At 41.6% G+C, this 27,149-nt stretch overlaps 1 protein-coding gene across 1 annotated transcript; it reads left to right on the top strand.

Moving 5' to 3' along the window:
• The first annotated feature begins 5,628 nt into the window (after nucleotides 1-5,628).
• Nucleotides 5,629-25,813, top strand: Cd34 (CD34 molecule). The gene is made up of 8 exons (XM_027416571.2): nucleotides 5,629-5,707; nucleotides 15,006-15,173; nucleotides 15,813-16,075; nucleotides 17,503-17,583; nucleotides 24,262-24,418; nucleotides 24,654-24,706; nucleotides 24,891-25,055; nucleotides 25,628-25,813. The coding sequence occupies exons 1-8, from the start codon at nucleotides 5,629-5,631 to the stop codon at nucleotides 25,811-25,813; spliced, it is 1,152 nt and encodes a 383-aa protein (XP_027272372.1).
• Nucleotides 25,814-27,149: the final 1,336 nt, after the last annotated feature.

Raw genomic sequence — 27,149 nt, 5'->3', positions numbered from 1 at the left:
CTTTCATGATCTATTTTCTGGACATTAATATAGTTCTGTCTTTAATGCTATCCCTTCCAATAAACAGCCTCAGCCATACAAGTGCAAGAGGTGGTGTTTTCACAGTTTTCACAACATAGCAGACTCTCCAGCTCACTATATATATTCATATATTATTATATGTTAATAATATATAATAATATTATTATGCACTGAAGAATAATGATCTAAGAATAGATAGGGCAACTCATGAATATATATTACTTATATATAAGGTATTTATATATGATATATTCATGACATTTATATATAAGATATATATTTACATAAAAATATTTAAGAATCTGAAAACCTTTCTGAGTCAGACATATGAAAAACAAAGATACAAATGACTCAAAAACAAGCAATCATATTAAAATATTATTACTAATGAAAAACAATAAATTGTGTTTTCATACATCAACAACAACAAAAAATAATTAAACAGAAGATTATGTTTGCAATAGTCTTGCAACTCTCATGAGCATTGCTAAATTAGATCAGGAAGATCTCTGAAAAGTTGACTAGAGACCAGAGAAAGAAGCAGAGGCAATGCCTGGCACCCCAACATGCTAAATTCACACACAGTGAGACACAAATTGCTGGGGAATAAATATGATGAAACATAAACTAGAACCACTTCAGAGGAAAATCATTAACTTTAGCAAAGTTCATTGTTTACTGGCCAGACAAATTCAGTTCCCCCTGAATTAATCGATGCAATAGTTTTGATCATAATTCAAAGGCGAGGAGCAGAGTGTGGTGGTTTATGCTTGTAATCCTGTTACTGGGAAGGCAGAGGCAGTGGGATCTCAAATTTGAAGGCTGCTTAGGCAACATAATGAAACCTTGCCTCAAAAAAAAACAAACAACAATAAGGAAGAACAAAGAGAGGGGGAAAGAAAAGGAAGGAGAAAAGAAAAAATGTAAGAGAATAATTTGAGAAAGGATCCGATAATCTTATATCAAATTATTATTATGCACTGAAGAATAATGATCCAAGAATAGGTAGGGCAATTCTGAAGGAAACAAAGGAGGGGGATTTGCCTGAAAATAATAGGACTTAATGAAAGCTGAATTAAATAAGTTTATGATACAGGTGGTGTGAAATGCATATGTTATAAAGAACAGACGAACCAAAATGAAAATGGCAGGTGACTAACAGGTCAGGTCCCATCAGAAGAGAGGAAACTACACAGCAAACAAAGCTTGGAACAGGATAATCTGTATGAATATTTGGGCCTCGATTTCTGTAAATTATTTCTGCTGCATCTCTAAACCTAATCCTCACCCTTCCATCCTCCTCTTGGTGGTGCACTTGTTCTGTCAATGTAGAACATTCATTTTCACCACAGAGGACAAGAAAAGCAAACAGAATGTATAGAACACATTGGAGACATTAACTATTTAGATTATAGTAATTGGTAAGACACTAACATAATTCAGATCTTGTGCTAAAAATAGGAAGTAACCTGAATGAATGGCGTGTGCAATTAGAATAAATACAACATATTTCAAAATGATGAAACAAAGTAGAGTGTTGCTCACAGGTAGAAAGAAACAAGAAAGCAAATCATAACCAATGTATTGATCATGTCATCTCTGAGCCAACAGCATGCTATTCCTATATTGCTTGCTTATTAGTGATATTATTCTGTCCCTGAAATTCTCACAAGAAAGATGACTGCCTAGAAGACTGATAAGCTATGTAAGTGAGCCTCAGGCCAGGCCTCTCCCAGTAAAACAACAGTACATGGGTTCCAGGTGCCTTCTGTATGCTGACTGCCTTATTCTACACTCTCACTTCTGGTCCTTATAGTTACAGCTTCCTTGTTGGAAGCACAAGATCTAGATGGTACATGTATTTGCACTCCACCCAAGTAGATTAACCTTCCCCAACTCTTGCCTCTTGGTTCTGGCATTTTGTGCCCTAATTAATCTTGTGACTGCCTCATAATAATGTGGTCTGAGTGTTCCTGACCTGTGTCTTTTAGAATAGACTGCTTGTCATTGAGACAGCCATCACATCAAGATAGTTTCTCATAAGACACTGGGATGGAGAATCAGCAGGCCAGATGTTCCAGACTTCACTGCCAGTAGATGTCTAGTCTGATTACATCTAAAGGAGGTCCTGGAGGGCAAGAAGAGTAAAAGAGGGACTCATTTTTAAGATACAAATTCTCATTGCTTCACTCCAGTATCCGACACCACCACTATTAAAGATCTTTCCATGCATACGGAGACAGTCCCTGAGTGCTTTTAAATACTTCCAAAAGAGTATTTGCAACATAGGGGATGGGAGGAGCTTTGGTTCCAAAGTATGAAACTAAAAATAGAAATAAATGCTTCATTAATGTCCATAGAAGGTAACTTTAACATGTAAGCTGCAATTCAATTCTTCAGTAATTTTATACAAATGTGTTAAGGCTTAGATTATAAATAAAAAATAAGGAATACTTTTTAAAACTCAGATTTATTAAAATCATCAGCTTCTATGGTTCAAACGTTTCCTCTAAATTTCATTTCTTTTTTTTTTTTCAAGACAGAGTTTCTCTGTGTAGCTTTGGAGCCTATCCTGGCACTCACTCTGGAGACCAGGCTGGCCTCGAACTCACAGAGATCCACCTGCCTCTGCCTCCTGAGTGCTGGTATTAAAGGCATGTGCCACCAACGCCTGGCTAAATTTCATTTGTTAATCTGCAAATTTAGATCTTAATGGTATTTGGTCTCTGCCCTGATGGATAAATGAATCTATTTAAAGATAAATGGGCTATCCAGGGGAGGGCTCTGAATCCAAATTCAGCAAGTTATCACTCACTTGTTCTGTCTCACCATGTGATACCCTCTGCTATGCTATGATACAACAAAAAAGGTTCCCAATAGACAGCCAATGGGTGCAGATACAACACTCTTAAACTACCAACACTCTAGAACCATGAAGCAAAAATAAATTTCTGTTCTTGTTTTTAAGTTTCCTCTTTGTTTTTGTTGGAACAGTATCTTGTATACCTCAGTCTGGACTCAAACTTGCTAATATAGCTGAAAATAACTTTTTATTTGTTCATCTTCCTGCCTCCAGCATTCTCTGTTCTTTATAAATTATCCAGCCTCAGGTGTTTTGTTAAAGAAACAGAACTAAGATACTGCCTTTCACATCAAAGGCATAATATTTAACAGTCTGTGTGCTTTGGGAGGGATGGGACAGTACAGGACATTTCGTAATAAGTGTGACCATGACCTTTACAAAGGATCCCACTGCGATACTCTTGATGCTTTCCGTTTGCACCCTCTGCTTTAAGTGGTATAGCTATAATAGCTGGGGTCTTCTTCTGGCATCCCCTTATGAGATGGAGTCTAAAAGCAGGGGTGTTGAGGGGCAGCCTGGGAAGAGATGTGATTGCTCAGTTCTACCTGGTCTGTGAGTCATCAGAAGGTTGAGGCAGTAAGTGGACTTGTACACGTGCTAGAAGAAAGCTGTGAGTGATGCGTCACAGTGACTGCATGCTGAGGGCCAGTCCTCCATCTGCTTTATATTTTGATCTCATGATAGCTATGTAGACCAGAGAAGTACAGCTTTGGTTTCTCCAAGAAATGGATTTCCAACCTCCTAGATGTCTACATTCACTTTTCTTCCCTGCTGCTGAACACTGCTTTGTCTTTACACTTTATACCTAGCATGTCTTCATTTTCTTTCAGAACCTCTTGAACTTTAGCATACTAAGAATGACAGACAGCACATACTACAAGTTGAGATTCTTGGCACTCAGCCTTGCTTCTGGTTCTATATGAATTTTGTTTTCAGAAACTTTTGCATGGAATCAGTGTCTCTCTCACTCCCCACTCTCACTCTGCTTCCAGTCAAGAAGTTCAAGTACAAAAATAAGTTCCCTATAGTCCCATGTCTCATGGTCCAGAAGACAAAAGACATTTAAAGTAACCAGAGGAGAACCTGGAACAATGGTACACACCTGTAATTCCAGCATTCAGAAAGCTTGAGCTTTCTGAATTAAGTAACCAGAGAAGACATCAGGAAGTAAAGATAGACTCAAATATGGGAATTCATTTTCATACAACTACATTTTGCTCATAATTTTATGGTAGGTATCTTAAGCAAATTCACTTTTAAAGCTGAGGAATTAGTAGAGAAATACGGTATTTTCTTGTTATTTTATATCCCAAGCACCAAAGTCTGATTTTGAAAGCATATTTCCAAGTCCTTTCTGTCCCCAGCTTGCAGGTTCTCCATCACAATGTGTCAGATATAAAACATCAACTGCAAGTTGACACAAACTCATCTCACACCACTGTATTCAATCAGCCTCTGCCTTTATGTAATGAAAACCTTTGCTCCCTGTTTAAATGGCATTCTAAGTAACAAAGAGTAAAAGTATGGGTTTGAGGACTGATAGTCTCCTCCTCAACCCAAAGTATATAAGGCCTGACATGAACAACATAAACAGTTCTACTTTGCTCTTGCTGGTAAGTTCTTTAGAGGAATAAATACAAAAGCACTCCAGAGTAGTTGTCTTATCTTCCTCTCTCCCTTTAGGCTATGTGACCAGACAGTATAGAAAAAGTGGAGCCCAGTAACCCTTCTGTGCCTTATCTTAGCTTCTACCTGATGCTGTCATCTGCCAGGTCTGGCTCCTCTCTCCTGCCTTTATCTTTCTGATCTGTGACTAGTCAGCCTGTCCAACTAGAATCCTGCAATTCAGTGCATCAACATACAGAACTATTGCTGAGGAACAGGAAGCTCAAGGAGTGCTAGAAGGTGTGTTAGGTGGGGATGTGGTGAGGGTGGGAATCCAAGGAATCCTTAGTTTGAAGGGGAGGCAAGCAAAGCTCCCAGAGACTTAGATCCAGGGTTGAAGAGACTTTGGAGAGAAGCCATCCTGGGTGCTGTGGAGTAGCTGCTGTGCTATCTTTAACTGCTATGAACTGACTAGCTAGGAAAATACGAATGGTCACAGGAAAATAAATACAAATTCTATAGATTTTCCTGGGAAAATGAGTGTAAACGAGAGAGGGGGGTGACAGCAAAAGAGCTGGATGGGTCAAGTGGCTCTTGCTGTCCTGCTCACTTTTAACAAGCAGTAGAGAGTCTACTGTGACTATCACTAAGGCATCTTCGGATTTGTGTTATTTCCTGATTAGCTGGAAACCTTAGTCCTGTGAATTTAGGCTCACAGTGGCCTCCTACCACACTTAAAACTTGAAAATAAAGAAAACAGAAAGGATAAACTTGACCCTGCCCAGACGCAGTCTCGGTGACACAGGGTTAAAAGTGAAGTTCGAAGACCTACGATTCCGATCTGCCCACTTAGTCAGCGGCTGGCCTGGCAGCCTTCCAAGTCATCTGTCTGCAGCCCCAACCTCGTTGCTTATGTCCTGGGCCTCTGGGTTGACCGGGAACTCACGTTGGCAGCAGCCAAGGAGAGGGGCCGGCTTCGCCAAGACACAACAGGGAGGGGATAAGCCAGAGTCCCCCACCCCCTCCGGACAGGGAGCAGGGAGGAGAGCCAGTATCCCCCACCCCTGCGCAGGGCGGAGGAGCGCTTCCCGCGCCCAGCGCCTCCTGCACCGACGCATCTCCGGAGCGGTGGCGCGAGAATGCAGGTCCACAGGGACGCGCACGCGGGGCTCCTGCTGCCATGGGGCTGGGTGGCTCTCTGCCTGATGAGTCTGCTGCGTGAGTATTAACCGCTGAGGGCCAGGCTATGGGTGGGGAGAAGGGAAGGCCCCCAGCTTTTGACCTCCCCTGGGAATCCTTCCCTGGGGCTAGGTGTGAGTTTACTCTGATAGTGCTGAGAGATGCCGGCTAGCTGTTCATTGCCTGGCTGAAGGTGCAAAGCTCAAAGTTGGAGCTAGAACGCAGATGGAAGGAAGGAAAAGTTCTGTAACTGTCCTTGATTGAGAAAGCAAGGGCCCACAATGGGGCCCAGGGAAGGGTCCAGGCACCCTTTGTTCCCAGGACATGGACTTAAAGAGTTTGTAGGAGTAGCCAATTCCAATTAGGGCCAGGAGACCCTTAAAGGGGAATGAGGGATAGGACGTTAGTGAAGGAGTTTGGAATAAAGAACAAGCAGAGAAAAAGAAGGAAATTTTTAAAATTTAAGATTAGAAAGCTAAACTAGAGTCGCCCCTGCAGATACCATGCAGATGCTAGTGGGAGGTGGTTTGGTGTACACACCAAGTCCTTCTGCTCACCAGTCTTTACCCTGCACAAACCCACACTCATTACTCTTTGGAATTTTCTTGTCCTGCTTTCCTTCAGATTCTAAAGCTAGTGGGCAGGCCAAGACACCTCCTGCTGCCCACACATACTCTTACTTATTAAGCTCTCCCTCTCTTTGGTTGGCAAAAATGGTATTCACTCAGTCTATAGCAAATTGGATTGCATTGGAGGGTGCTGTTCTTCATCCCATCTCATGTTCTTAGAGGTTCTCAATGCTGGGTTTTATTCATTTTGGTTCTAGCCCTTTGGGGTTCCTAAATCCCCATTATACATTTTAAAGACCACTCACCATGGCTCTGCTGAGTGACTGGGATCTGCCCACAAGGCTTTGTTGTTCCCAATATCCTGTGCTATTTTCTTTGGGTCCACCCCAAAGAGACCTGACTGAGGAGAAGTTGAATTAGGTTCTGGATTCTTCTGACTGGCAGCCCTGGACACGCCCTTTTAGATGGGGTAAAACTTGCTGAAGACTGAAATGCCCCAATGTGCCTTCATAGCACAGGTGGGTGACCATGGGCTAGATGGAGTTCTCATTAAATGCTCTCTTGGTTACTCCTTCAGCAGTGACCCAGGCCCGGGTGGAGTGCTGCCTTTCTTATTTCCTCAGCTGGCCCATGTCAACCATGTCTTGAGCTGAAGGGGTGGGGGTAAAGAACATAAAAGCCTCTGAAAAACTTGGGCAAATACACTGAGGCAAATACATCAGTGTCTCAGCTTTGGGGTAAAGGGCAGGGCAGGGGCCACCATTCCCAACCCAGCTAGACTTCATGGGCTAGCCAAGGCCTTGTACTTTTTCCAAGAACTTCATAGGGTTTGTATTAGATTTTTTTGTTTGTTAATACTGTTATTTTCTGTCCTGGGATACATTGTGGAATAAATTAAACCAAAGATTTATGTAATTAAAAATGCCCCCAGTAGACAACAGCAAAAATTCAGTGCTGCTATTACTGGAAAATTTGGTGTAGAATGGGACTTCATTCTGAAGAGATAGGTCTCTTCTGTCCCTGTGAGAAGCTAGTATAAACACCTACTAGCCAACCACAAGTGCTACTTTTTCAGGGGCAAGAGAGATCAGTGACTAGAGTCTGGGTAGTGGCTGGGGACCACCAGGCAACACTTTCATGCTCTAGCTGAACTAGAAGCCTTTCAGGTAACTAAGGACCCTCTTTACCTGGTTATCCTTCCTCAAGGCGTGCCTTACCCCTACCCCAACCCTACCTTCAGCTCCCACTCACATTTCTTTTCTTCCTTTGGGTCCTTTGAGTCTGCGGACTTCACGCTTATATCCTGCTTGGGGCTACATGTAAAAGCGGGGGTAAAGACTTTTATCAGCTATTTTCCAGAAGGGAAAGGCCTCCACCCTTTACTCCCTGCTACATGGTGAGAAAGAGAAAGAGTCTAGGGGCTGCTGAGTAATTAGGGGTCTGAATGCTCCCCCTTGGAGGGCCAAACCACACTTCACAACCTTTGCAAATACACTTCATCTTGGGCATTCCTGCCCCCAGGTCTCTTTCTTTAACCCTTTGGCCCCACCCCTTGGGCCTGTTCATGGAGTTGCCCTTATTGCTTTCTTTTCCTGAGTGGTCTTTGTCTCCCAAAGTCCAAGACAAGAAGTGACAAACTGCTGCAGATAAAGCTGGCCACAGAGTCATAGAAAAACAAGCAAAAAGGGGAGCCAACTCCACTGCTTATGATCTTGCCTGATTTTCTTTGACTTTGTGTTTGAGGACCTGGGCTTACTCTCAGGGTTCTCCAACCCTGTACTCCAGTACCTGGGACTTCCCTCTCTCATTGACTTTGATTCATCTAATTAAATGTCCTGTAATGTGGCAAACTAAAAATGTGAAGGCATGGAAAAATGCAAATTCATCTCTAAAAGAAATGTTCACAGTGGCCAGGGTAGAATTTACATATTTTGAGAGGGGATTTGATGTTTCTAATGATAATATTTTCTTGTTATGTTGGCTAAGAAATAAAAACATAATGTCTTTAAATTTACCCTCAAGGATCCTGGCTGTGCTATAGGAAGAATGGTACATGCATCTTGGGGTGGAGTGAGGTAGAGATCCAAACAAATTAGGAGGCCTGGCAAGGTATACTTCCCTGGATCTACACTTGGGAAAGGCAAAGAATGAATCATTTCCCTAATGATGCAAAGGAAAAGGCCTCCTGGCTTAACAAGGAAGTCTGCTGCTTCCTGGAATGGAAAATAAAAGTGAGCCTCTCAGAGAAGTGGTATCCCTAGGTAGTTTGCGCCATTGCTTAAGAAATGTGTAAACGGGTCTTTGGGTAAGAAATCTTAGAGCCCTAGATAGACTTGGAATGTCCAAAGGCAGGCAGGAGGCAGAGTGGCTATGTGGAAAGTAGTCTTGTGTTGTGGTAGGCTGAGACAGAAGGCAGAAGGACTCCAGAGCCCAAGGTGAACCCCGAAGGCTGAGGCTTCTGCAGAGTTGGAGGACTTAAAGGAGATTTCTTATAGAATAGCTTCATTGGCACAGCACTGACTAACATTTCAAGGTTATGCCACTGCCTCTTCGACTGATCTGTAATTTACTCCATGCATTCACACTTCTGGCAAAAAACTGCCCAAGTAGACCAGATTTGCCTGAGAAGGATTCAGAGAGACTGAAGGAAATGGTTCTTGGCTAGCTGACCTGCAGAAGTGACAACAGTGATCAGAACAAGGCACTGAGCTGGCCTCCAGGAGTGAGTAGCACCAGAAAAATGAAAGAAAGGCAAGTGAGAGAAATGTAGGCCTCTTGGGGTTCCAGAGGAGTGGAGGAAAGAAGACAAGCTACTTGACTGTGACAGGGAAATCTCAGTGTGGTGCGGATGCTCATGCCGGTTCTTGCTGACTCCTCTGCCTTGCCTCTCAGCGGAGGGAAGCTTCTGTCAGGCCCTATGTCCTAGTCCAACAATGGCTCAGACTCAGGGTTATGGCAGGTGTGAAGGGACCTGAATAAGATTTTTCTGAATATTCATTTACCTAGTGAGCTCATCTGTTAAAAATAATAGCATCTGTCATAAGTTAGTTTCCTGTATTGCTGTGAAATTAGCCTTTCTCTGATTTGTAACCATTGTCTTATTTCTATTCTTTGGATTGTCCCAGGATGAATTCAGTCTTCATGAAAATCTCTAAAGACCTGTCTAGCCAGCCCCACCCCTGGAGAGATTTGTGTAAATCACAGCAATGCTGAAGCCCTAAGGGTGGAAAATAATCAAATCATTCCTTATTCTGTTTTCTTCAGAACGTAGTGATCCTTTGCCTGTCCTTGGTGTTTAAGGGAAAAATGCATATACTGTGAAAGTGAAATTAGTCTACAAGAGGGTTACTTGCAAACTTTTTCTATAGAGGGCAAATCAGAAATCATCTCAGGCTTGGGATCTGAATGTGGCTTCTGAGGTGTATGGCACTTTATCTTACTCTATGACGCTTGAAAATGTAGGTGACATGCTTGACTGACTGACTGGCCACACGATATCAACCTCAAAGCAGAATTTGTCCTAGTTTGAGCCATAGTTTGCCAACTCCTGATTTGGATGGAGTAAAACCAGATCTTTAGCAATGTGACTTGGATTGTAGAATTTTCCTCATTATATGGAGAAACTGGATACCTTTAGCAAATCACTCCCTAATTTAATAAATTTCCTCTTTATACAGAGCATTTGGGTCAGCAAGATGGCTCAGGAGGTAAAAGTGTTTGCCATGCAAGTTTGAAAACCCAAGTTTGATTCCCCAGAACCCAGATGGTAGGAGAGAAATGACTGCAAGTTGTCCTCTGACATCTGCATGTGCTATGGTACACCCTTGCCTGTTCTCACCTCTCTCTCTCTCTCTCTCTCTCTCTCTCTCTCTCTCTCTCTCTCTCCCTCTCCCTCTCCCTCTCTCTCTCTCTCTCTCTCTCTCTCTCTCTCTCTCTCTCTCTCTCTCTCTCTCACACACACACACACACACACACACACACAAACTAATAATAAACAGAGCACCAGAATAAGACGAGGAAGCTACAGGTGGTGAGTATGAGCAGTACAGCTCAACCCAATTGCTTATCCTAATGCCTCAGGACCTGCCAAGCATCCTGAGGAAAACACACATATGCAATAAAAAAAAATGTCTTGACATTCAAGAAATTTATAACTTAAGTGAGGTGACAGTTAAACCTCTCCTGAGGAAACAACTTGTGTGACTTTGTGCCAGATGAGTGATAGAGATAAGTACTGATCTGGAAAAGCAGAAGGAAGGACCTTTTCATGATGACAGTTATGGACCAGACAGTCTGGCTGCTTTGTATTTCCTTACCTTCTTTGTTTTTTCAGAACAACCAGGAGGCAGGGCCTACTTTGATCCCATTTTACTGGAGAAGCTTGAAAGTTGCAGTGGCTGTGGAGCACACAGCCAGAACACAGGAGAGAAAGAAGCAGTACAGGCTTAGCCTCTTTGTCTCTGGGTAACTATGCCTTCAAATCAGCGGTCCGATGGCTCACCTCTCAAGAGTTTTACCTGAGATATACCCAGAAAGGCTGGACAACTGAGCTGGCTGAGGATGTGATTAGAAAACAGCATCAGAAAAAAAAACCAAAACCTAAAACCACCTGGTATGGTGGTACATGCCAGTATTCTTAGCACTCAGGAGTCATACATAGGCAGGGAGAACAGGAGTTCAACATCATCCTTAGCTAAAGTGAATTACATAAAATGTCACTTAGCCTGGGCTATATGACACCCTATCTAAAACAAATACACACACAAACAAATATCCCCCCAAAACTCTAAAGCTAAGGATATCTGAAAAAAATTAGACCAAGAATGTATGGAAACTTGATTATCTAGGTGGTAACTTATTGGATATCTTAGAATATGTAACCTTTTAACAAAAACTGAATCTCCAGTTTACTAGTGCTAAGTAGATGTATTGCATATGCCTCTGCTTCTTCAGAATAGCCCCTACCCTAAGACTTTAACTTTTGTGACTCAAATGGATCATGAAAATAAAGTGGCTTTGTTGCACTCAGTGGCATGATTCATATATATATATCAAGGCGTTTATTTATGTTTAATGTAACTATAAATGACTCCAGACCAATATGGGTTTGATACTTAAGTCAGTTTTTAATTTATAAATTTCAGTTTCTTAGTTTTCAGCTGTTGCCTTTCTCTACTTGTTTTTAATTTTCAGCTTTGACTGTAATATCAAGATAACCAGGCTTATTAATACTTATGTAAAAATAATTGCTTCTAAGTAAGTACCTGTGAGGTCAATGAATGAATTTTACTACATAAATTCTGTTGCATCTGTTGGTGCCTTAAGATTCTCATTTAATAACTTCCCATTTAATAAATTGCCTCCCATCTTGCTCTAAGTTTATTGAATAGATAGAAAGAAGCTGGTAGAGAACGCAGTGGTTAAGAGCACTTGCTGATATTGCAGAGGATGCAGGCTTGGTTCCTTGAACTCACTTTCTAGCCTACAACCACCTGGAACTAAAGTTCCAGGACATCCAACCTTTTCCTTCTGGTCTCCTTTGTCCTGCGTGTAGTAGACATAGATACATATCTCCTAGAACAACTTACAGTCTTTGAGGTGGCATAGGATAGACTAGGAATACATTCAGGAGCAGGGTTTTACTTAGTTTTAAGTTATACTATCTTTCCTGATGGGTGAGAGAAGGACTCTTCCTCACATCCTTATGGAATGAAAGAAAGGTTTCCTTAGTTTTCCGGCATCTGAAAGGCCTTCACTAAGTGTAGGCTGCTCTTATTCCTTCCTAGAATGGGGATCAGAGGTTCAGAGAAAAGCCAGGTTTGATGGTTTCAGGTAGTGGATATGTAAAAAGAGAAAACAGGGAGACACATTGCCAGTACAGCCTTCCTTTGTGACCCACTAGTTTTGCAAAATGAGGCCCAGGGATGCACACACAGTAGGATCTGTGCTGTAAGTCAGGAGTGGCTTCTGACTTAAGCTAGTTCTTAGGTTAACCCTTCACTTAGCCTTCCTTCTACCCCTGTTTTTTGTCATGTTCTATAGTCTCATGAGCTTTACAGCCTACCCTAGGTTTGGAACTATACATTTGAGGTTGGGTCTTCTTTTCATTTTCAATCTGGCCAAAGAGGAGATAGGGTGGGGATGAGACAGCTGGGATCCCATCCCCAGTGGATCCATAGCTGGCTTGGATCTGGAGTTGATTCACTGTTCTGGAACAGGCACCTCTGTCTTCAGAACTAGCAGCAGGTCTCTCTTCACATCTGGTAAAGTTCAAAAATGTTTGTCTGGGTAAAGGAGGCCCCTTGTGGGAGGGGTTCAAAAGCATGACATTATTCCAGCCAGGCCCGGCTTCCTTTGGAGAAAGAAAGGGCTGGGCCAACCTAGACCAGATGGGATTCCCAGGAATTGATGTATTTGAGTTGAGCAAGGAGGGCGTGGGCAGAAAAAAAAAAAAAAGGGGTTTCAAAGGAGAATTTAAAGGATATCTCAGAATGGTACATTGAAAGTATGAGTCCTTTAATTCAGTATCTGAATGCTACCACTACTTGTCCCTGTAATGAATTTATGTCTTAGGGTCAAATTGGTGGGGTCCTACCTTAAGGAAGTAGCTTAGGTTGGCTTCAGTGTCTAAACTACATAAGAACACACACATATCTTGTTGTCTACAAAGGCTTTGAGGCTGTAGCCAGATGGCTAACAACTACCAGAGTCAGCAAGACCTATATTCTTTGCTGCTTGACCACATGATCTATGTTCTTTCCCTGATCAACAGCTTTGTGACATAAGTTCCTCATTTCTGGAATGAAGATAGTAATATCATTTCTTTCCCTGTTTACCTGGCACATAATAAGACATGATTTCTGTGGTCAATATTAATATAGTCTGCTTGTTACAGGTTGGGAAGAAGGAGGAGGTGGGAGTTGAGACCCTGACTAGCACCTTATACAAAACATTCTTGGCCTTGGGTTGACTAGAAGTTAAAAGTCTGCCTTCCCTCTTGATGATGATGGCAATAGCAATCAGTCTACATTGTTGTTGACCTTGGAAAATGGAAAAAATACAGAGATAGATTTCAATCAGGAAAATTTAGAGTTGCACCTCAGAGGGTACTAGAGCCCTTGGACCTTTCCTTAAAGATAGTATTACAGTTGTGAACTATGGAGCCTGAGTCTATCCCTGGCCAATGCACAGAGGCCCTCATCCTGTATGTTTGAATTTCACATTGGTAGCTGAGGCCTACTTATAAACTAAACAGCCTCATCCCCATAACTTCACCATACACCTTCTCAGTCACTAAGAAAGTTAAGTTTGAATTTGGAACATTAATACTTTTGGAATTCAGTCTTTATGTGGCTGATCAAGACAAGAAAAGCCCTGGCCCAAGCTTACTTCCCTTCTTCCTACCCACAATTCTGGCCTCAGACTACTCTCTTATTTTCTTCCTTCATATGATTCAGGATATAGTGTGAAGGATCTTGCATGTACACATAGGACACTAGTTTTTTTTTTTTTTTTTTTTTTGGTTTTTCGAGACAGGGTTTCTCTGTGGCTTGGGAGGCTATCCTGGAACTAGCTCTTGAAGACCAGGCTGGTCTCGAACTCACAGAGATCCACCTGCCTCTACCTCCTGAGTGCTGGGATTAAAGGCATGTGCCACTAACGCCCGGCTGCTAACCCTTCTTTCAAATGGTCATTCTTGGACCTTGGAGGCACACAGTGTAGTGCTGCAGTTCACCTCTAGAGGTATGAGCCATCATAGATTAATATTGGTCTGGATGTGAGCAAAGGGCCAATTGAGCAAGCTGTATAAAGAATAATGGTCTCCAGTGTCATCTAGAATGGAGGGCCAGCCTAGTTGGCTCATACAGGAGAACAGGCTTGGGACCCATGAGATACAAGGTCAAGGTTCTCCTTCCTGAGTTTTAAGGATATATAGAATAATGGGAGCAAGTGCACTCATAAGGGTAATTCAGAGAATATATAGATCAAGAATCATTCTACCTTAGTAGTTTGATTTTCTTGACATTTCAGGTAAAAATAGACAAAACTACCTATATTTAGGGATTATTAACTGAGGTACACATGCATGAAAATATATAGTCCTAGCAAAGCCAGACAAAGCTCTGTGTCTTCCTTCTATGAGGAAGGATGGGAAACTAGGCCTTAGTTCTCTAGTCCCATCAAGAAGATTTCAGCTACAACCTCCTGAAAAAAGTCCCCAGGTTACTCAATGTGGTTGAGTTCCTATCTAAAAGAAACAATGGATTTGAAGGTCCTAAACTTTGAAAAAGCAAGACTGAAAATGAAAAATTATTTAAGGGGATTTGTATAGAGAAAGCATGACTCTAGATTATTTTCAATAATTAGTATATTGGGTTGAGACTGATCAAAAAAGAGAAGTGTGTAATCAAAGGGAGCTAGGAACATAACTCTCTCATAGATTCAATCTTTGTAATGTGAAATTTTATATCTTAGTATTTTGCTAAATACATTACAAATATTGCCTTCTGTGTTGTTACAATTTTTAATTATTTGTGACATTCCTATGTTTTATAAATGTTTAGTGTATTTCCTTAGGGAAAACCTAGTATAGGAAACTAGTTCTTGATGTCCAGGAGTATATTATTAATGTTTCTTAATTGTCAGGGGCAGCAGGAATGTTCCAGGAAGATTCACCTAAAGCCAGGAAGTTGAATCAGGTGTTGTCATGTGGCTCCAAGGTCAGGTTCTGACTTTTCCTTATTTTTCTGTAACCTCTGGGTCCACAGATCTGAACAACTTGACCTCTGCTGCCACAGAGACTACTGCCCCGGGAATATCTCCATCAATTCCTACAAATGAGTCCACTGAGAAAACGACCATACCTAACATCCCTGGAAGTACCAGCTCCCACTTCCTCCCTCAGGATAGCAATGAGACCACACCAGCCATCTCAGGTAACCAGAAGTACTCAGCTAGTATAGCCTGTTCCCCGATCACAGATGGGGTCACAGAAACTAATACTTCATGTAAGAGTACTCATAAATAAGTTCTAAATGGCTTTCTCTGTGCTGGCAACATTTGTAGACTGCACATGACAAGTGGGTCCTGAAAGGACTGATTCCTGTATTTATGCTGAATTTGGCTGGCAAAAAAGAAAGGATCAGTTTGGATTCAATGGATGTATGTTTCTGTTCTCTTCTAAATGATGGAAGATGGTCTGGATTCAAATTGTAGGTCTTTCACTTTTGTAGGACAGAATCATTTTCACTTTCAGAATTGGAGGGCACCTTTAATACGTTCTAGATCATGCATATCCAATCTGATACCTGAGGGCCTCATGTATCTCAGGTTAGCTATGAGGGAGGTCCAACATATTTGTAGATGACAACATGTTACAATGTTGAAAGGCTGGAAATTCTTGTTTTATATTATGACTATGGTTCCAATGGCTAGCTGGAAATGAATTGGGTCAGGGTTAAGATGTGAAGTGACTGTGACCTCACTAGATCCCTGTTTCTATGCAGTAATCCATGCTAGCACCACAAGTGAGATTGTGTATTTATTACATACACTTATGTTTTTGTGTATTCCAGAGACAACAGTCAACTTTACCTCTACCTCTGGGATTCCTTCAGGCTCTGGAACCACACAAACTTTTGTGCAATCCCAAACGTCCCCAACCATCACAGTGCCCACCACTTCAGATAGTGCTTCCACCTCAGAGATTACCTGGAAGCCCAGCTTGCCATCTGTAAATGTTTCTGATTACTCAACTAATAATATCAGTTCTGAGATGACACCAACTACTGAACCATATGCATACACATCATCTTCTACTGCCCCAGTTACCATCAAGGTAAGTGAGTTGGGCCCCAAATGGCAGCTTATGCCTCACTTTCTATCCCAACACTCATACCAGCCAATGAGATTTGGGTCATCTTGGAATGAACATGGGATATGTACTTTATGTATTGCTAGAAAGACTAGACAGGAGGAAGATAAGGAGGAGACAGTTCAGTCCAGTGAGAAGTCTGGTCTGTGCTTTGGGTTTTGCATTTGGGGGAGATTCTCAGAGATCCTTCTAGTTTTGTGGTTCTTCAGAGGCAGCATTTACTTTTGGGAATATTTGGATCTGTCCCCTGTGTGCTGGGGTGGCCTTTCTTAAATGTGTAGGGGAAAGTGTTTCTGACATATGGAGGGCTTAGTGAAGTACAGAACAGCAGTGAGGATGTCATCTGCAGAGGTGAGAACTGCACACAGGGATGGTGAATTTCGTCTGACCTTCTTGGCCTTGAGCCTGTGGCAGTCAACAGCTTTTAGACTGAAGGGCAGGAAATATGAAGACCTAAGGACAGGCATGAGGGGCCTAGTTGTTAGTTAGTTAGATTTTTTTGTTTTTAAAGAGGTAGCAGATGAATGCACAGATTCCTAGGGGCCAGGAAGAAAACTGCTGCCTGACTACCCCATTGTCTGTGTGCAGCTAACTGAAGGAAAAAAACAACAATGAGATAATTTTCTCTTTTCCCCTTTAAGTATCACCCAAGCCAGGTTTCCCATAATTTCAAATAGCATCTTGCTTATGGCTCAGGATAGTAACAAAAGGCTTTATTCTCTCATTGAGGAAGTTAATGAGATGGGAGGAAACAATCTAACTACACACTGAGTGCCCTTAATCTGAAAATTTTGGGTACAGGTTTTTATTTTGGCACATTTAATTTGATTTTAGAATATATAAAGAGATCTTGAGAATAAGACCCAAGCCAAAACATAGAGCTCATCTATGCTTCATATATACCATATGCACATAATTTAAAGGTCATTTTTACATCACACTTTTCAATAATTTTATGTACTCAAATGTTTGTAGTATATATTTCCCACTTGCAACACCATATTGGAGATCAGAAAGTTTTAGATTTTCAAACATTTTATATTCTGAATTTTTGGATTAAGGGTGCTCAATTTTTACTGCAAATCTCACCAGGCATGTCTGAAATCACAGCAACCAAAAGGATGCAGCAGGACAATTATGAGTTGAGACCAGCCCAGGTTACATAACTACATAGTGAATTCTGGTCCAGCCTGAGCTATAAAGTAAGACTTTGTCTCAATAAAAACAAACAACAAGAGCAGTTAAATCAATAATGTAAATCCCTAGCCCTCTGAGAACTTTTAAATTTCCTTTTTCCTAACTTTTTAAGAGAGTACCTTGAGATAAAAGAGGTGGGGGAAAGTGAGGGGGCACAGATACTTGCATATTTACTTTGTTTTGTTTTAATACAGGGAGAAATCAAATGTTCAGGAATTCGAGAAGTGAGGTTAGCCCAGGGCATCTGCCTGGAACTAAGTGAAGCATCTAGCTGTGTAAGTCTACCTCAACCCTATTCCTCTCATTCCCACCCCAATCCCTTTGAACACCTGAAGCCATCTTGGGTTGCCCTTACTTGAGTAAGTTGTCTGGGAGTTTAGCAGGGACAGACTATTTCCAATATTGGGCTTTGGATTTGGACAATATGAGGCCCCATCTGGTAAATAAAATAAAAGGCAAAACCTTTTAAATTTTGTTATTTGATGTCAGATTTAAGCTTGTCTTTATATTAAGAAATCCTTGTCATTGCCCAGATATTAACCAGCCAACTAAAATTCAAATGATTTTATTATTTACATGTAATTCTTTAATGTACACTGAATTTATTTTGGTATTTATATTGTTTTTATATGACCTGGTCACATACTTCAGAGATACTTTATTTTTTCAGGTTGGTTATGCTTTTGTCAATATTAAATTTGTTGTGCTTTTAATAACCAGCAAGCCAGATCTTTCCTAATTATACCATAAAAGTGTGTTTTTCAACTCTATTTTTTAGAAAATCCTTGGAGGCATCTGTCAGGATTCCTACCCCACCCCCCAAAAATCACACAAATTTGAATAGGAACTTGCTGAAATCCTTCAGTTTTTCCTAGTCATATTTTGTATCTTTCATCACCTTTTTGAATTTAAAATGTTTCCATACTGGTCCCCACTCTCCCCACAACACATATTTTTTTTTTTCCTTCAGAATAGAACCCAAGGCTGTGTACATGCTAGGCCAGTATTTTATTGCTGAGGCATATTCCAAACATTTTTCACTATGAATTTGATGGGTTTTTAGTAAGGATATCCTAATATGTATTTTAACTTACTATTGCTTAGATATTAGAAAAATTATTGGAGTCTGAATATTTATCTTAACTTTGTGTCTTTCTTGAATCTGCTAATTCTAGGAGATTCTTGGTTCTTTTTCACTTTTAACAGTTAACAACAAATTATCTGCTATGGTGTGTTATTTTTCTCATTCTTTTTAAAAGTAGTGATTCTTATTTCACTTTCTTGTCAGATTGCATTGGTTAGAGTGTATTTTCATGTGTTAAAATAAATCCTGTTTCCTGGCAGTAACAAGGCCCCCGGAGTAAGAATAGAGGTGAAGGAAAAAGTGTTGTTTTCTTTTACAGTGTTTTCTTATGGGAATGCAGTGAAGGGAATCTTGTAGGTAACAGCTGAGTTGACTGTATGGTTTGGACAGACTTTAGGCTATCGAGGACATGTCTTAACCTATTTTGGCTACTCAAATGACTGGTTTCTTACTTAGAGCAATCAGGTGGTACCTCTGCCTTATAAATCTTTTAAAAATACATATTAAAAAGGACCATTTAACTTAGAGCATCTGAAAATTGCAGAAATCATAAAGACAACACAAGTTCTCAGAATAAAATAATTCAATGAAGTTTTCAAAAACATTTAGGGTGAATGTAAACAGACAGAGTACAAGCAATATTTAATGTGTGTCTGGCACACCAACTTTTAATTTCACTATTTAAAGATAAAAATAAAACCATCCCATCTTTTTTATTTTACCTATCATCTGGATGGAGATTTATTTATTTGTTTATTTATGTAATTTCAGTATCATACATGTCAGTGCTGGAATGCTAGTTCATTGTGCCCAGAGTTTAGAGACAGCCGCAGAGCATTTTTTGTATCAGTCTCCTGTTCTCAGGACCCTGCTGTTCTCAGGGTCCTTGTTTAAGACAAGTGATATTCCAAAATGAACTGCTCTTTCTACCTGTGGTCTATGCTGTTAGTCTGCTGCCCACTTATCTACTGGTGGACATGAGTTTTTTCCACCTTTTGGCTATTGTGAATAAAATGGCTATGAACATTAACATGGACATGTTTTATGGCACCCTAATAGAAAATCTTTGAGGTAAATACCTAGCTGTAGAATTGATTTCTTTTGGGGGGGAAGTATTTCCATTGAACTATTTATTTTAATCAACAACTGTAGTGAAAATCCTTAATTGGTACAGATAACCTTTAGTAACATATTGCAATAAACATGAAGAGTTGGAAAACAAATAAGCATCTTTATGCAGTCTAACAACATAAAATAACTCTTAAGTTCCAATTGTTGAGGCTTTTCTTTTGCTCCGAGGTCAGAAACCTCTGAAGTAGTGTTACAAACATTAAGGAAATGTGGAAAGGCCAACAAAGCCCTCTTTACCTAACTGTAGAATTGTTAACTCATGTGGTAATTCTATTTTTGAATTTTAGAGGAACTACCATATTTTTGTTTGGTTTTGTTTGCATTCCTGGGGATTGGATCCAGACCTTTGCACATGCTAAGACAGCTATCACTGAGGTACACCCCAGTCCATCTTGATGGTTTTGTTTGTTTGTTTGTTTTTTATAGTGGTTGCACCATTTAACATCTCTGCTAACAGTATACAGGGCTCCAGTTCCTCCACATCTTTGTCAGCACCTGCTCCCTTCCACTCTCTGGTTTTTAAATACACAGCCGTCCTAATGCGTGTGAATAATTATCTCATTATCTCATTGTGGTTTTGTCGTTTACAGTTCTCTTGTGCTCAGTGATATTGAAAATCTTTTCATGTGCTCCTTGGCCATTTGTGTATCTCTGGAGAAATACCAACTCAAGTTCTTTGCTACAAATACAGTGTTTGGAACTACTTTATCTATTCAGTGCCATGTCTTATATGTACTATTTATATCCATACAATTTGAAGATGAAACTGTTTGGGTAGTTTTATTACCTTTTTGAAGTTTATATCTACTCAGCTCACTCACATTACCTACTTACACGTTATACCAACTTCCTCTGAGGCAAGTTATTTCCAACCCTCTGATCACACGCAGCCTCTGCCTTCCTTGTCCTCTACCCTCTACAGAATACATCAGTTACTGATGAAGGACTAATGGAGGAAGACTGTCTATTGGAAAGAAGTATTTGGAGACAATCTAACTTCTTGCCTGCAGTTCATTGCTCACTTGTTATCTGACTTGTAACAACAGTCCTTTATTATTCCAGTCTCTTCAATGAAGCTATGGGTTTTGCCTAACACTGTCAAATTTAATACAGCAAAGAATATAAAATTACTTTTAAATCGGTGGCCACAGAGTGTCTTAGGTAGGGTTTCTTACTGCCATGATAAACACCATGACCAAAAGCAACTTGGGGAGAAAAGGGTTGGAAGTCAAGGCAGGAACTGACACTGAGACCTGTGTTGATAGCAAGATATCACCACAGAGACCATGGAGGAGTGCTGCTTACTGATTTGCCTGCTCCTGCCTTATTCAGCCTGCTTTCTTACCCAATCTGGGACCACCACCAGCCTAGGAATGGTACTACCCGCAATGACTTGGGCCCTCCATATCAATCACTAGCGAAGAAAATGCACTACCGATTTGCCTACAGATAGATCTTATGAAGTCATTTTCTCAATTGAAAGTCCCTCTTCCCAAATAACCTACCATTCCTGTCAAATTGACCAAAAAAAAAAAAAGAAAGAAAGAAAAAGAAAAAGAAAAAAGAAACAATGGGAAACAATTGATCCTAGAAACTTAGCATTGGAAAATATCTCAATGGCCCTTTAGAAATGTGCCTGTATCCTCCTCTCCACCCCAATACTTGATGTGCCTCTTTAGCATAGTCAGAGACATCACAGAATTTGAGGATGCACCTCTCTATATATATGGAACGAGTGTGCACAGATGCAGTTAGAAACTGCTAAATGTGATTGTCATGAACAAAATGGTGAGGCTGTGGCTTCTTCCTGCCTACACTCGCATGATGTTTGTCTCTTGGGTGAGGATGTTTATACTGAACATCCGGAGAAGCATTGTGTTTTGTTCAGGATCCACCTGCTTCTCTCCAGCCCAAACACAATTAACTGAGGCTGGTAAAACTCAGAGTAGGAGGCTGGTCACACTGTACTGCCTTGAATTTAATCCAAGAAACTAACCGTGCAGTGGAGAGACTCCAGGTAGAGGCCAACCAGTTAGGGTGTTAGACAGAACACATCCTTGAGTTCTTTTGTTTATGTAGTACAATAAGTACAGCCAGGTTTCAAAATTACGTAACATGCACCTTAACCCTCACCACACAGGCACTTGGGAGTCTAACAGTTTAGTCAGAGGGAAATGACAACAGTAAGAAGATGATCACAATTTGGATCTCTAGGTGATACATCAAGAACTATAATTGTTAGTAATAATAGTAATAGCTGCTGTTTTGTACCAATCAAAATCCTTATGTATTAAATATTTTTATACATCACTGTTGTGGTCACCATACAACCAGTTTAGAGCAGAGGAACCTGGCACAGACTAGTTGATGATGACTTAAAAAGATTTAGAAAATTGGAGAGCAAGAACTAATGTCCAGTTTGCCAAAGATGGGACTGGCTTCCTGGAAGACATGGAATTTGAGTTGAATCTTGAAGGACACGAAGAAAAATAGAGAAGGTAGAGTCTTTCCACCTTCTTTTTGCTGTACTTTGGCTGGGCAGGCAGTCACACAACAGACTTGCTTCCACACATTTCCCTGTCAGCTTTACCTGAGCAGGTCAAGTTATCTCTGGTAACATAATCTAGATTTGTCTCTGCCCTCTTTTGCAAGCTTAAAAGTGCTTTGTTAAAATTCTCTCATGGCAAATTGTCTTTGTGCCTCAGTTTCTGTATAAAATGAAAATAATAAAAGAGTTACAGTACTCACTTTCTCGAGTATTGAGAGAGCCAAATGAGTCAATATGGGAAAAGTACCTAAGACAGATCATTGGCCATAGTAACTGGCATTTATTTTAACTGCCATATATCTACTAATATAGACAAGAGGTTTTTTTCAGATTTTTTAATTTAAATTAGAAAAAAGTTTCTTTTACATGTCAATCCCAGTTCCTTCCCCCTCCCCTCCTTCCCTGCCCCCCATAGACAAGAGTTTTGATTATGGGGAATTAATTCATAGCTACTCCTCTTGCCTTCCAACTTATCCTCACATAGGAGAAAGACAGACAGACACACAGACACTTTCCTTTTTGTGTGTAGATTTATTTATTATGTATACAGTGCTCTGTCTGCATAAATGCCTGCATGCCAGAAGAGGTTACCAGATCTCATAGGTAGTTGGGAGTCACCATGTGGTTGCTGGGAATTAAACTCGGAACCTCTGGAAGAACACCCCGTGCTCTTAACCTCTGAGCTATCTCCAGTCCCCACACATGTTTTCTGACAGTGTTTTACTATCAGGGCTTGCTAAATGTTAGAATGGCTGAATATTGTCAAAGTGCGGTTTGTTAGCACTGAAGAATGGGAGAAGGTCCCATTTTGTTTGGCTACTTTAGATTCTGTGGGAGACCTGTCCCTCCTCTTCTTTTAGGAAGCAAACATTTTAACTAAAGACTCACAAAGAGTCCAGACTCATTGTGTATAGTCTTTCCCCTAACCTGAGAAGCATGGTACCAGGGAAGGTGCTTTGCCCAAGTGGAGGACTTGTAAGGCCAGCCATGTCCTTCTGGCCTCACCCATGCCCAGTTATTTTCCTACTGCTCTCTGAAATCCCCCAGGATCTAAGGCTAATCTTGACTATGTCTGGTATTGGCACAAAGGAGGTTTTGCTGCCTAAGATCTCAATAGAAGGAAAATACCCAGGCTCCTTTCCAACTGTGAAGACCTCTGGACTAAACCATGGGCAGCTCCAGACAGGAACCTTCTCCAGAAGGCTCAGGTCTGATGATAGTTACAAGCTCCAGGAGTTTTCCCCTAACAGGGATGTTGTCGTGTCCATGAGGCATTTCCTCCTCTGACATCAACCATCAAAACTGGAGAAAATCTTGGTTTGTGTTGTCTAAGGGAGGCCACTGTGGTGGGAGGCTCTATAGTAAGTTCAGGGGAGAGGGGGAGCCCATTCTGAAGGACAGAGCCAGGGCCTCCAATTAGTGCTGTTCCTGAGACTCAGCAGCTAAAAATGATGGAGGTTTATCTTCTGAGATCCTGAGTCCTGTGGACCAGTCAGCAACCTGAAGGAGGACCTGGGAACTTCATTAAACTGGCTCCCATGCCTTCGATGAAAACACTGTGTCATTGTGATCAGGGAGGGCTTGCTGACATGGGAAGAAACACTGAGGCATCTGTGTAGTCAATGTTCACAGGCTTGTTCTCTACTCCTTTCATTTGTTGGCTATTGTATTATTTAGAGCAATTGTAACCTCAAATCAAAGGATTTTTCTTAGTTATTAATTAGTATTAAATATTCACTATTGCTGTTGGTGGTGATTTTAAATTCACTTTGAGCAGCACACATATATAGGCAATTATTGAATAGGAAAATATTTCCTGTTTGTATGCATATGTCTTATTTCTTTCTTACTATGTTGTTGCTCATAATTTAGCACTGGTGTTTTAAGTTGGAATTCTAGAAAGGATTTCTTGTGGAGGGTATAATAGTGTGACTTGAATCAGAATTCTTTCTGTGTTTGCTTTTTGTTTTTCAAGACAGGGTTTCTCTGTGTAGCTTTGGAGCCTGTCCTGGAACTAGTTTGGAACTCACAGAGAACCACCTGCCTCTGCCTCCCAAGTGCTAGGATTAAAGGGATGTGCCACCACCGCCCGGCTTTGAATCAGAATTCTTACCTGAGACTCTGGATAAGGCTCAAGGTTACTAGTAATCTAATCTCTTGCTTTTTCTTTTCTTTTTTTCTGTCTTCCAGGATGAATTTAAGAAGGAAAAAGGAGATGGTCTAACCCAGATACTGTGTGGGAAGGAGGGGACTGAGGTTGAGGCTGGTGCTAGTGTCTGCTCCTTGCTTCTAGCCCAGTCTGAGGTTAGGCCCGAGTGTTTGCTGATGGTCTTGGCCAATAGCACAGGTAAGGACCACTTTGGGGCTTGGTATTGACTAGGACTGAACTTAAATGGGGTTCTGTTAGAAGATCCTGGTTGGAGCTACTATACCTTAGCTTTAGAAAAAACCACATGTCCTGGGAAGAAAGGTCTGGCTGAAAAGCATCACTAGATAAAGGAGCTTCTAGGACAAGATGGGAGGATAGATCAAGATGAGCTGGACTAGCTTTTAGATTTAGCAACCCCTGTTTCTAATTCTAGAACTTTCCAGCAAACTCCAGCTTATGGAAAAGCACCAGTCTGACTTGAGAAAGGTATGTTCACAAGATGATGCATCTCAGGGGGAGCAATGGGTCAGAAGAGGAGATGGCGATCTCTTCAGGCACCCTCTTCCCACCCTCTAACAGTCCACATCAGGGATATGGAGTGGTCTGGGCTTCTCACTAGAACTCCTTTTCCACAAGTGACATGCTGCCATTTGTTTGTCTCTTCCTTAAGCTGGGAATCCAAGGCTTCAATAAACAAGATATTGGGAGCCACCAGAGCTATTCCCGAAAGACTCTGATTGCATTGGTCACCTCGGGAGTCCTGCTGGCCATCTTGGGCACCACTGGCTATTTCCTGATGAATCGTCGCAGTTGGAGCCCCACAGGAGAAAGGCTGGTCAGTTTTGGGGTATGGGGAAAAGCAAATAAAGAAGATAATGAATTTCTAGGGAGGCCCATAGATATCATGAGAAGGAGAGGGAGAAATAACACAAAAGATATTTCTGGCATAGGAATATGCATGCATGAAGACATTATATCTGGGTAAAAGAGAATAGACTGATAAGTTGAACATGCTTATTTGTAAACATGCTGAATGCCCTGTGGGTGCCATTTTGCTCCCAAGCATGTGACACATGGAAGGAATATCTGCTCTTGAAGTGTTCTGAATAGAGGGAGGGACAAGGCTGAAGTCTGACTCTTGCCAATGGCTGGTATCTATTGGGGAGGCTCTTCTGTCCCTGAGACTGGTTTCTTATGGGGCTGGTTGCTGAGCCATATTGACATGGTGTGGTGCCTCTCCTCTGTCCTCTCTCCTCTAGGAGCTGGAACCTTGATGGCTGTTGGGAAGAAAAGAGCCTGCACATGTAGCTGTACCTGCCCCCCTCCTCCTACTTCCTTTGTGCTCTCCTCACAGTATCTCAGAACCCTACTTACCAGATAATGCTACTTTATTTCTACACTGTCCAGGGTGAAGACCCTTATTACACGGAGAATGGTGGAGGCCAGGGCTATAGCTCAGGACCTGGGGCCTCCCCTGAGACTCAGGGAAAGGCCAGTGTGATCCGAGGGGCTCAGGAGAACGGGACCGGCCAGGCCACATCCAGAAACGGCCATTCAGCAAGACAACATGTGGTGGCTGACACAGAACTGTGACTTGGCTGGGTGGGCAAACCTGGGTGGTATCTAGGAAAGTGGCACCTCTGCCTCTGACCTCATGCTGCCTCTAACTCATGCCCTACCCTCTCACATCACACACACTTTAGAGACTGTTCCTGGGACTCTTCACCTTTAGGGAGGCAGAAACATTGCCCTCTGAACATTCAGCTCCCTGAACCCAAACTCTGACCTTTGGGTCAAGTTTTGATGGGGAGAAGCCTAGATCTAGAGGAGCTGCCAAGAATCTTGGTTTATATGTAGCACTTGCCTTGGATCCTTCCTTCCTCTTCTCTTGCCTCTTTACCTGGACTCTTGGGAAGACTAGCTTTTCTAAGCTACAACTTCCTCCCAGGAAACTTTGCTTTTTACTGTTTCTTCTTTCTGATTTCTTTCCCTACTTTAGGGAAACCAAGGTATTCACCATCTACTTCCATATAAGGATACAGCCAGAGAACAGTACACCCCTGATAACTCATCAAGACACTGTGGATTTAGTGACCAACTTCTCTTGGTCACCAGTTCCTGAATATCTGTTTACAGAGGCCAGGACAACTTTCTGTCTGGAACTTGATACTGAGCTCTGTTTTAAAACAACATCTCACACCGTATCCTGGGGCCAGACAGAAATTCTCATTGGTTCAGTGTAGACAGGACATTGGAACTAGACTTTGAACTGAGCCTCTTGTTTTATTTTGTTTTGTTTTGTTGGTAGGGACTGAACCCAGAACTCCACACATATTAGGCAAGTGCTTGACCATTGAGCTATATCCTCAGCTGTCCTCCCTTTCTTATTTAGAGACAAGGTTTCATGTAGGGTGACCAAGCTTGCCTTGAACTGGCAGGTCTTAAACTCTTGCTTTAGGCTTCCAAGTAGCTTGAATTAAGGCTCAATTGAGCTAAGCCTCCTGACCTTCAGAGGAATCCTCTTGCTGTGAAGCCCCTAGCCTTCTCTAAACTCTATGACACCCCCCGACCCCCGCGCCCTCTGACTCCCGGGGGAGCTGTGGCCTCGGCCCCCTGGTAGACTCCTTTCTGTCTGTGCCTTTCCTAGCCTAAACCCCTTCAAGACTATAATCGTCCTCTCCTGGGGTTGACCCAGGACCCCTTCTCTTATTTTTCCAGGGAGTGGGGGTGGGGAGTGGGGGGAGAGAACAGGGATCCTAATTTCAATGAGACTGGAAAAAGAACTTTCCAGAGATGAGAGGATTGGGTGGATTTTTTTTCTGAATAAACAGTGATGAGTGAGAGTAATATGATTAAAGTGATGATGAAATCTGTGTACTGTGGCCCTACCATGCTGAGTGTGCTAGGTGACAGAGTGGTTTCCATATAA

Source organism: Cricetulus griseus, chromosome 5 (genome assembly GCF_003668045.3).
Source record: "Cricetulus griseus strain 17A/GY chromosome 5, alternate assembly CriGri-PICRH-1.0, whole genome shotgun sequence".
Classification (NCBI taxonomy): Eukaryota; Metazoa; Chordata; class Mammalia; order Rodentia; family Cricetidae; genus Cricetulus; species Cricetulus griseus.
The sequence above is the reverse complement of the archived record's forward strand: the minus strand, read 5'-3'. Positions and strand labels throughout refer to the sequence as shown.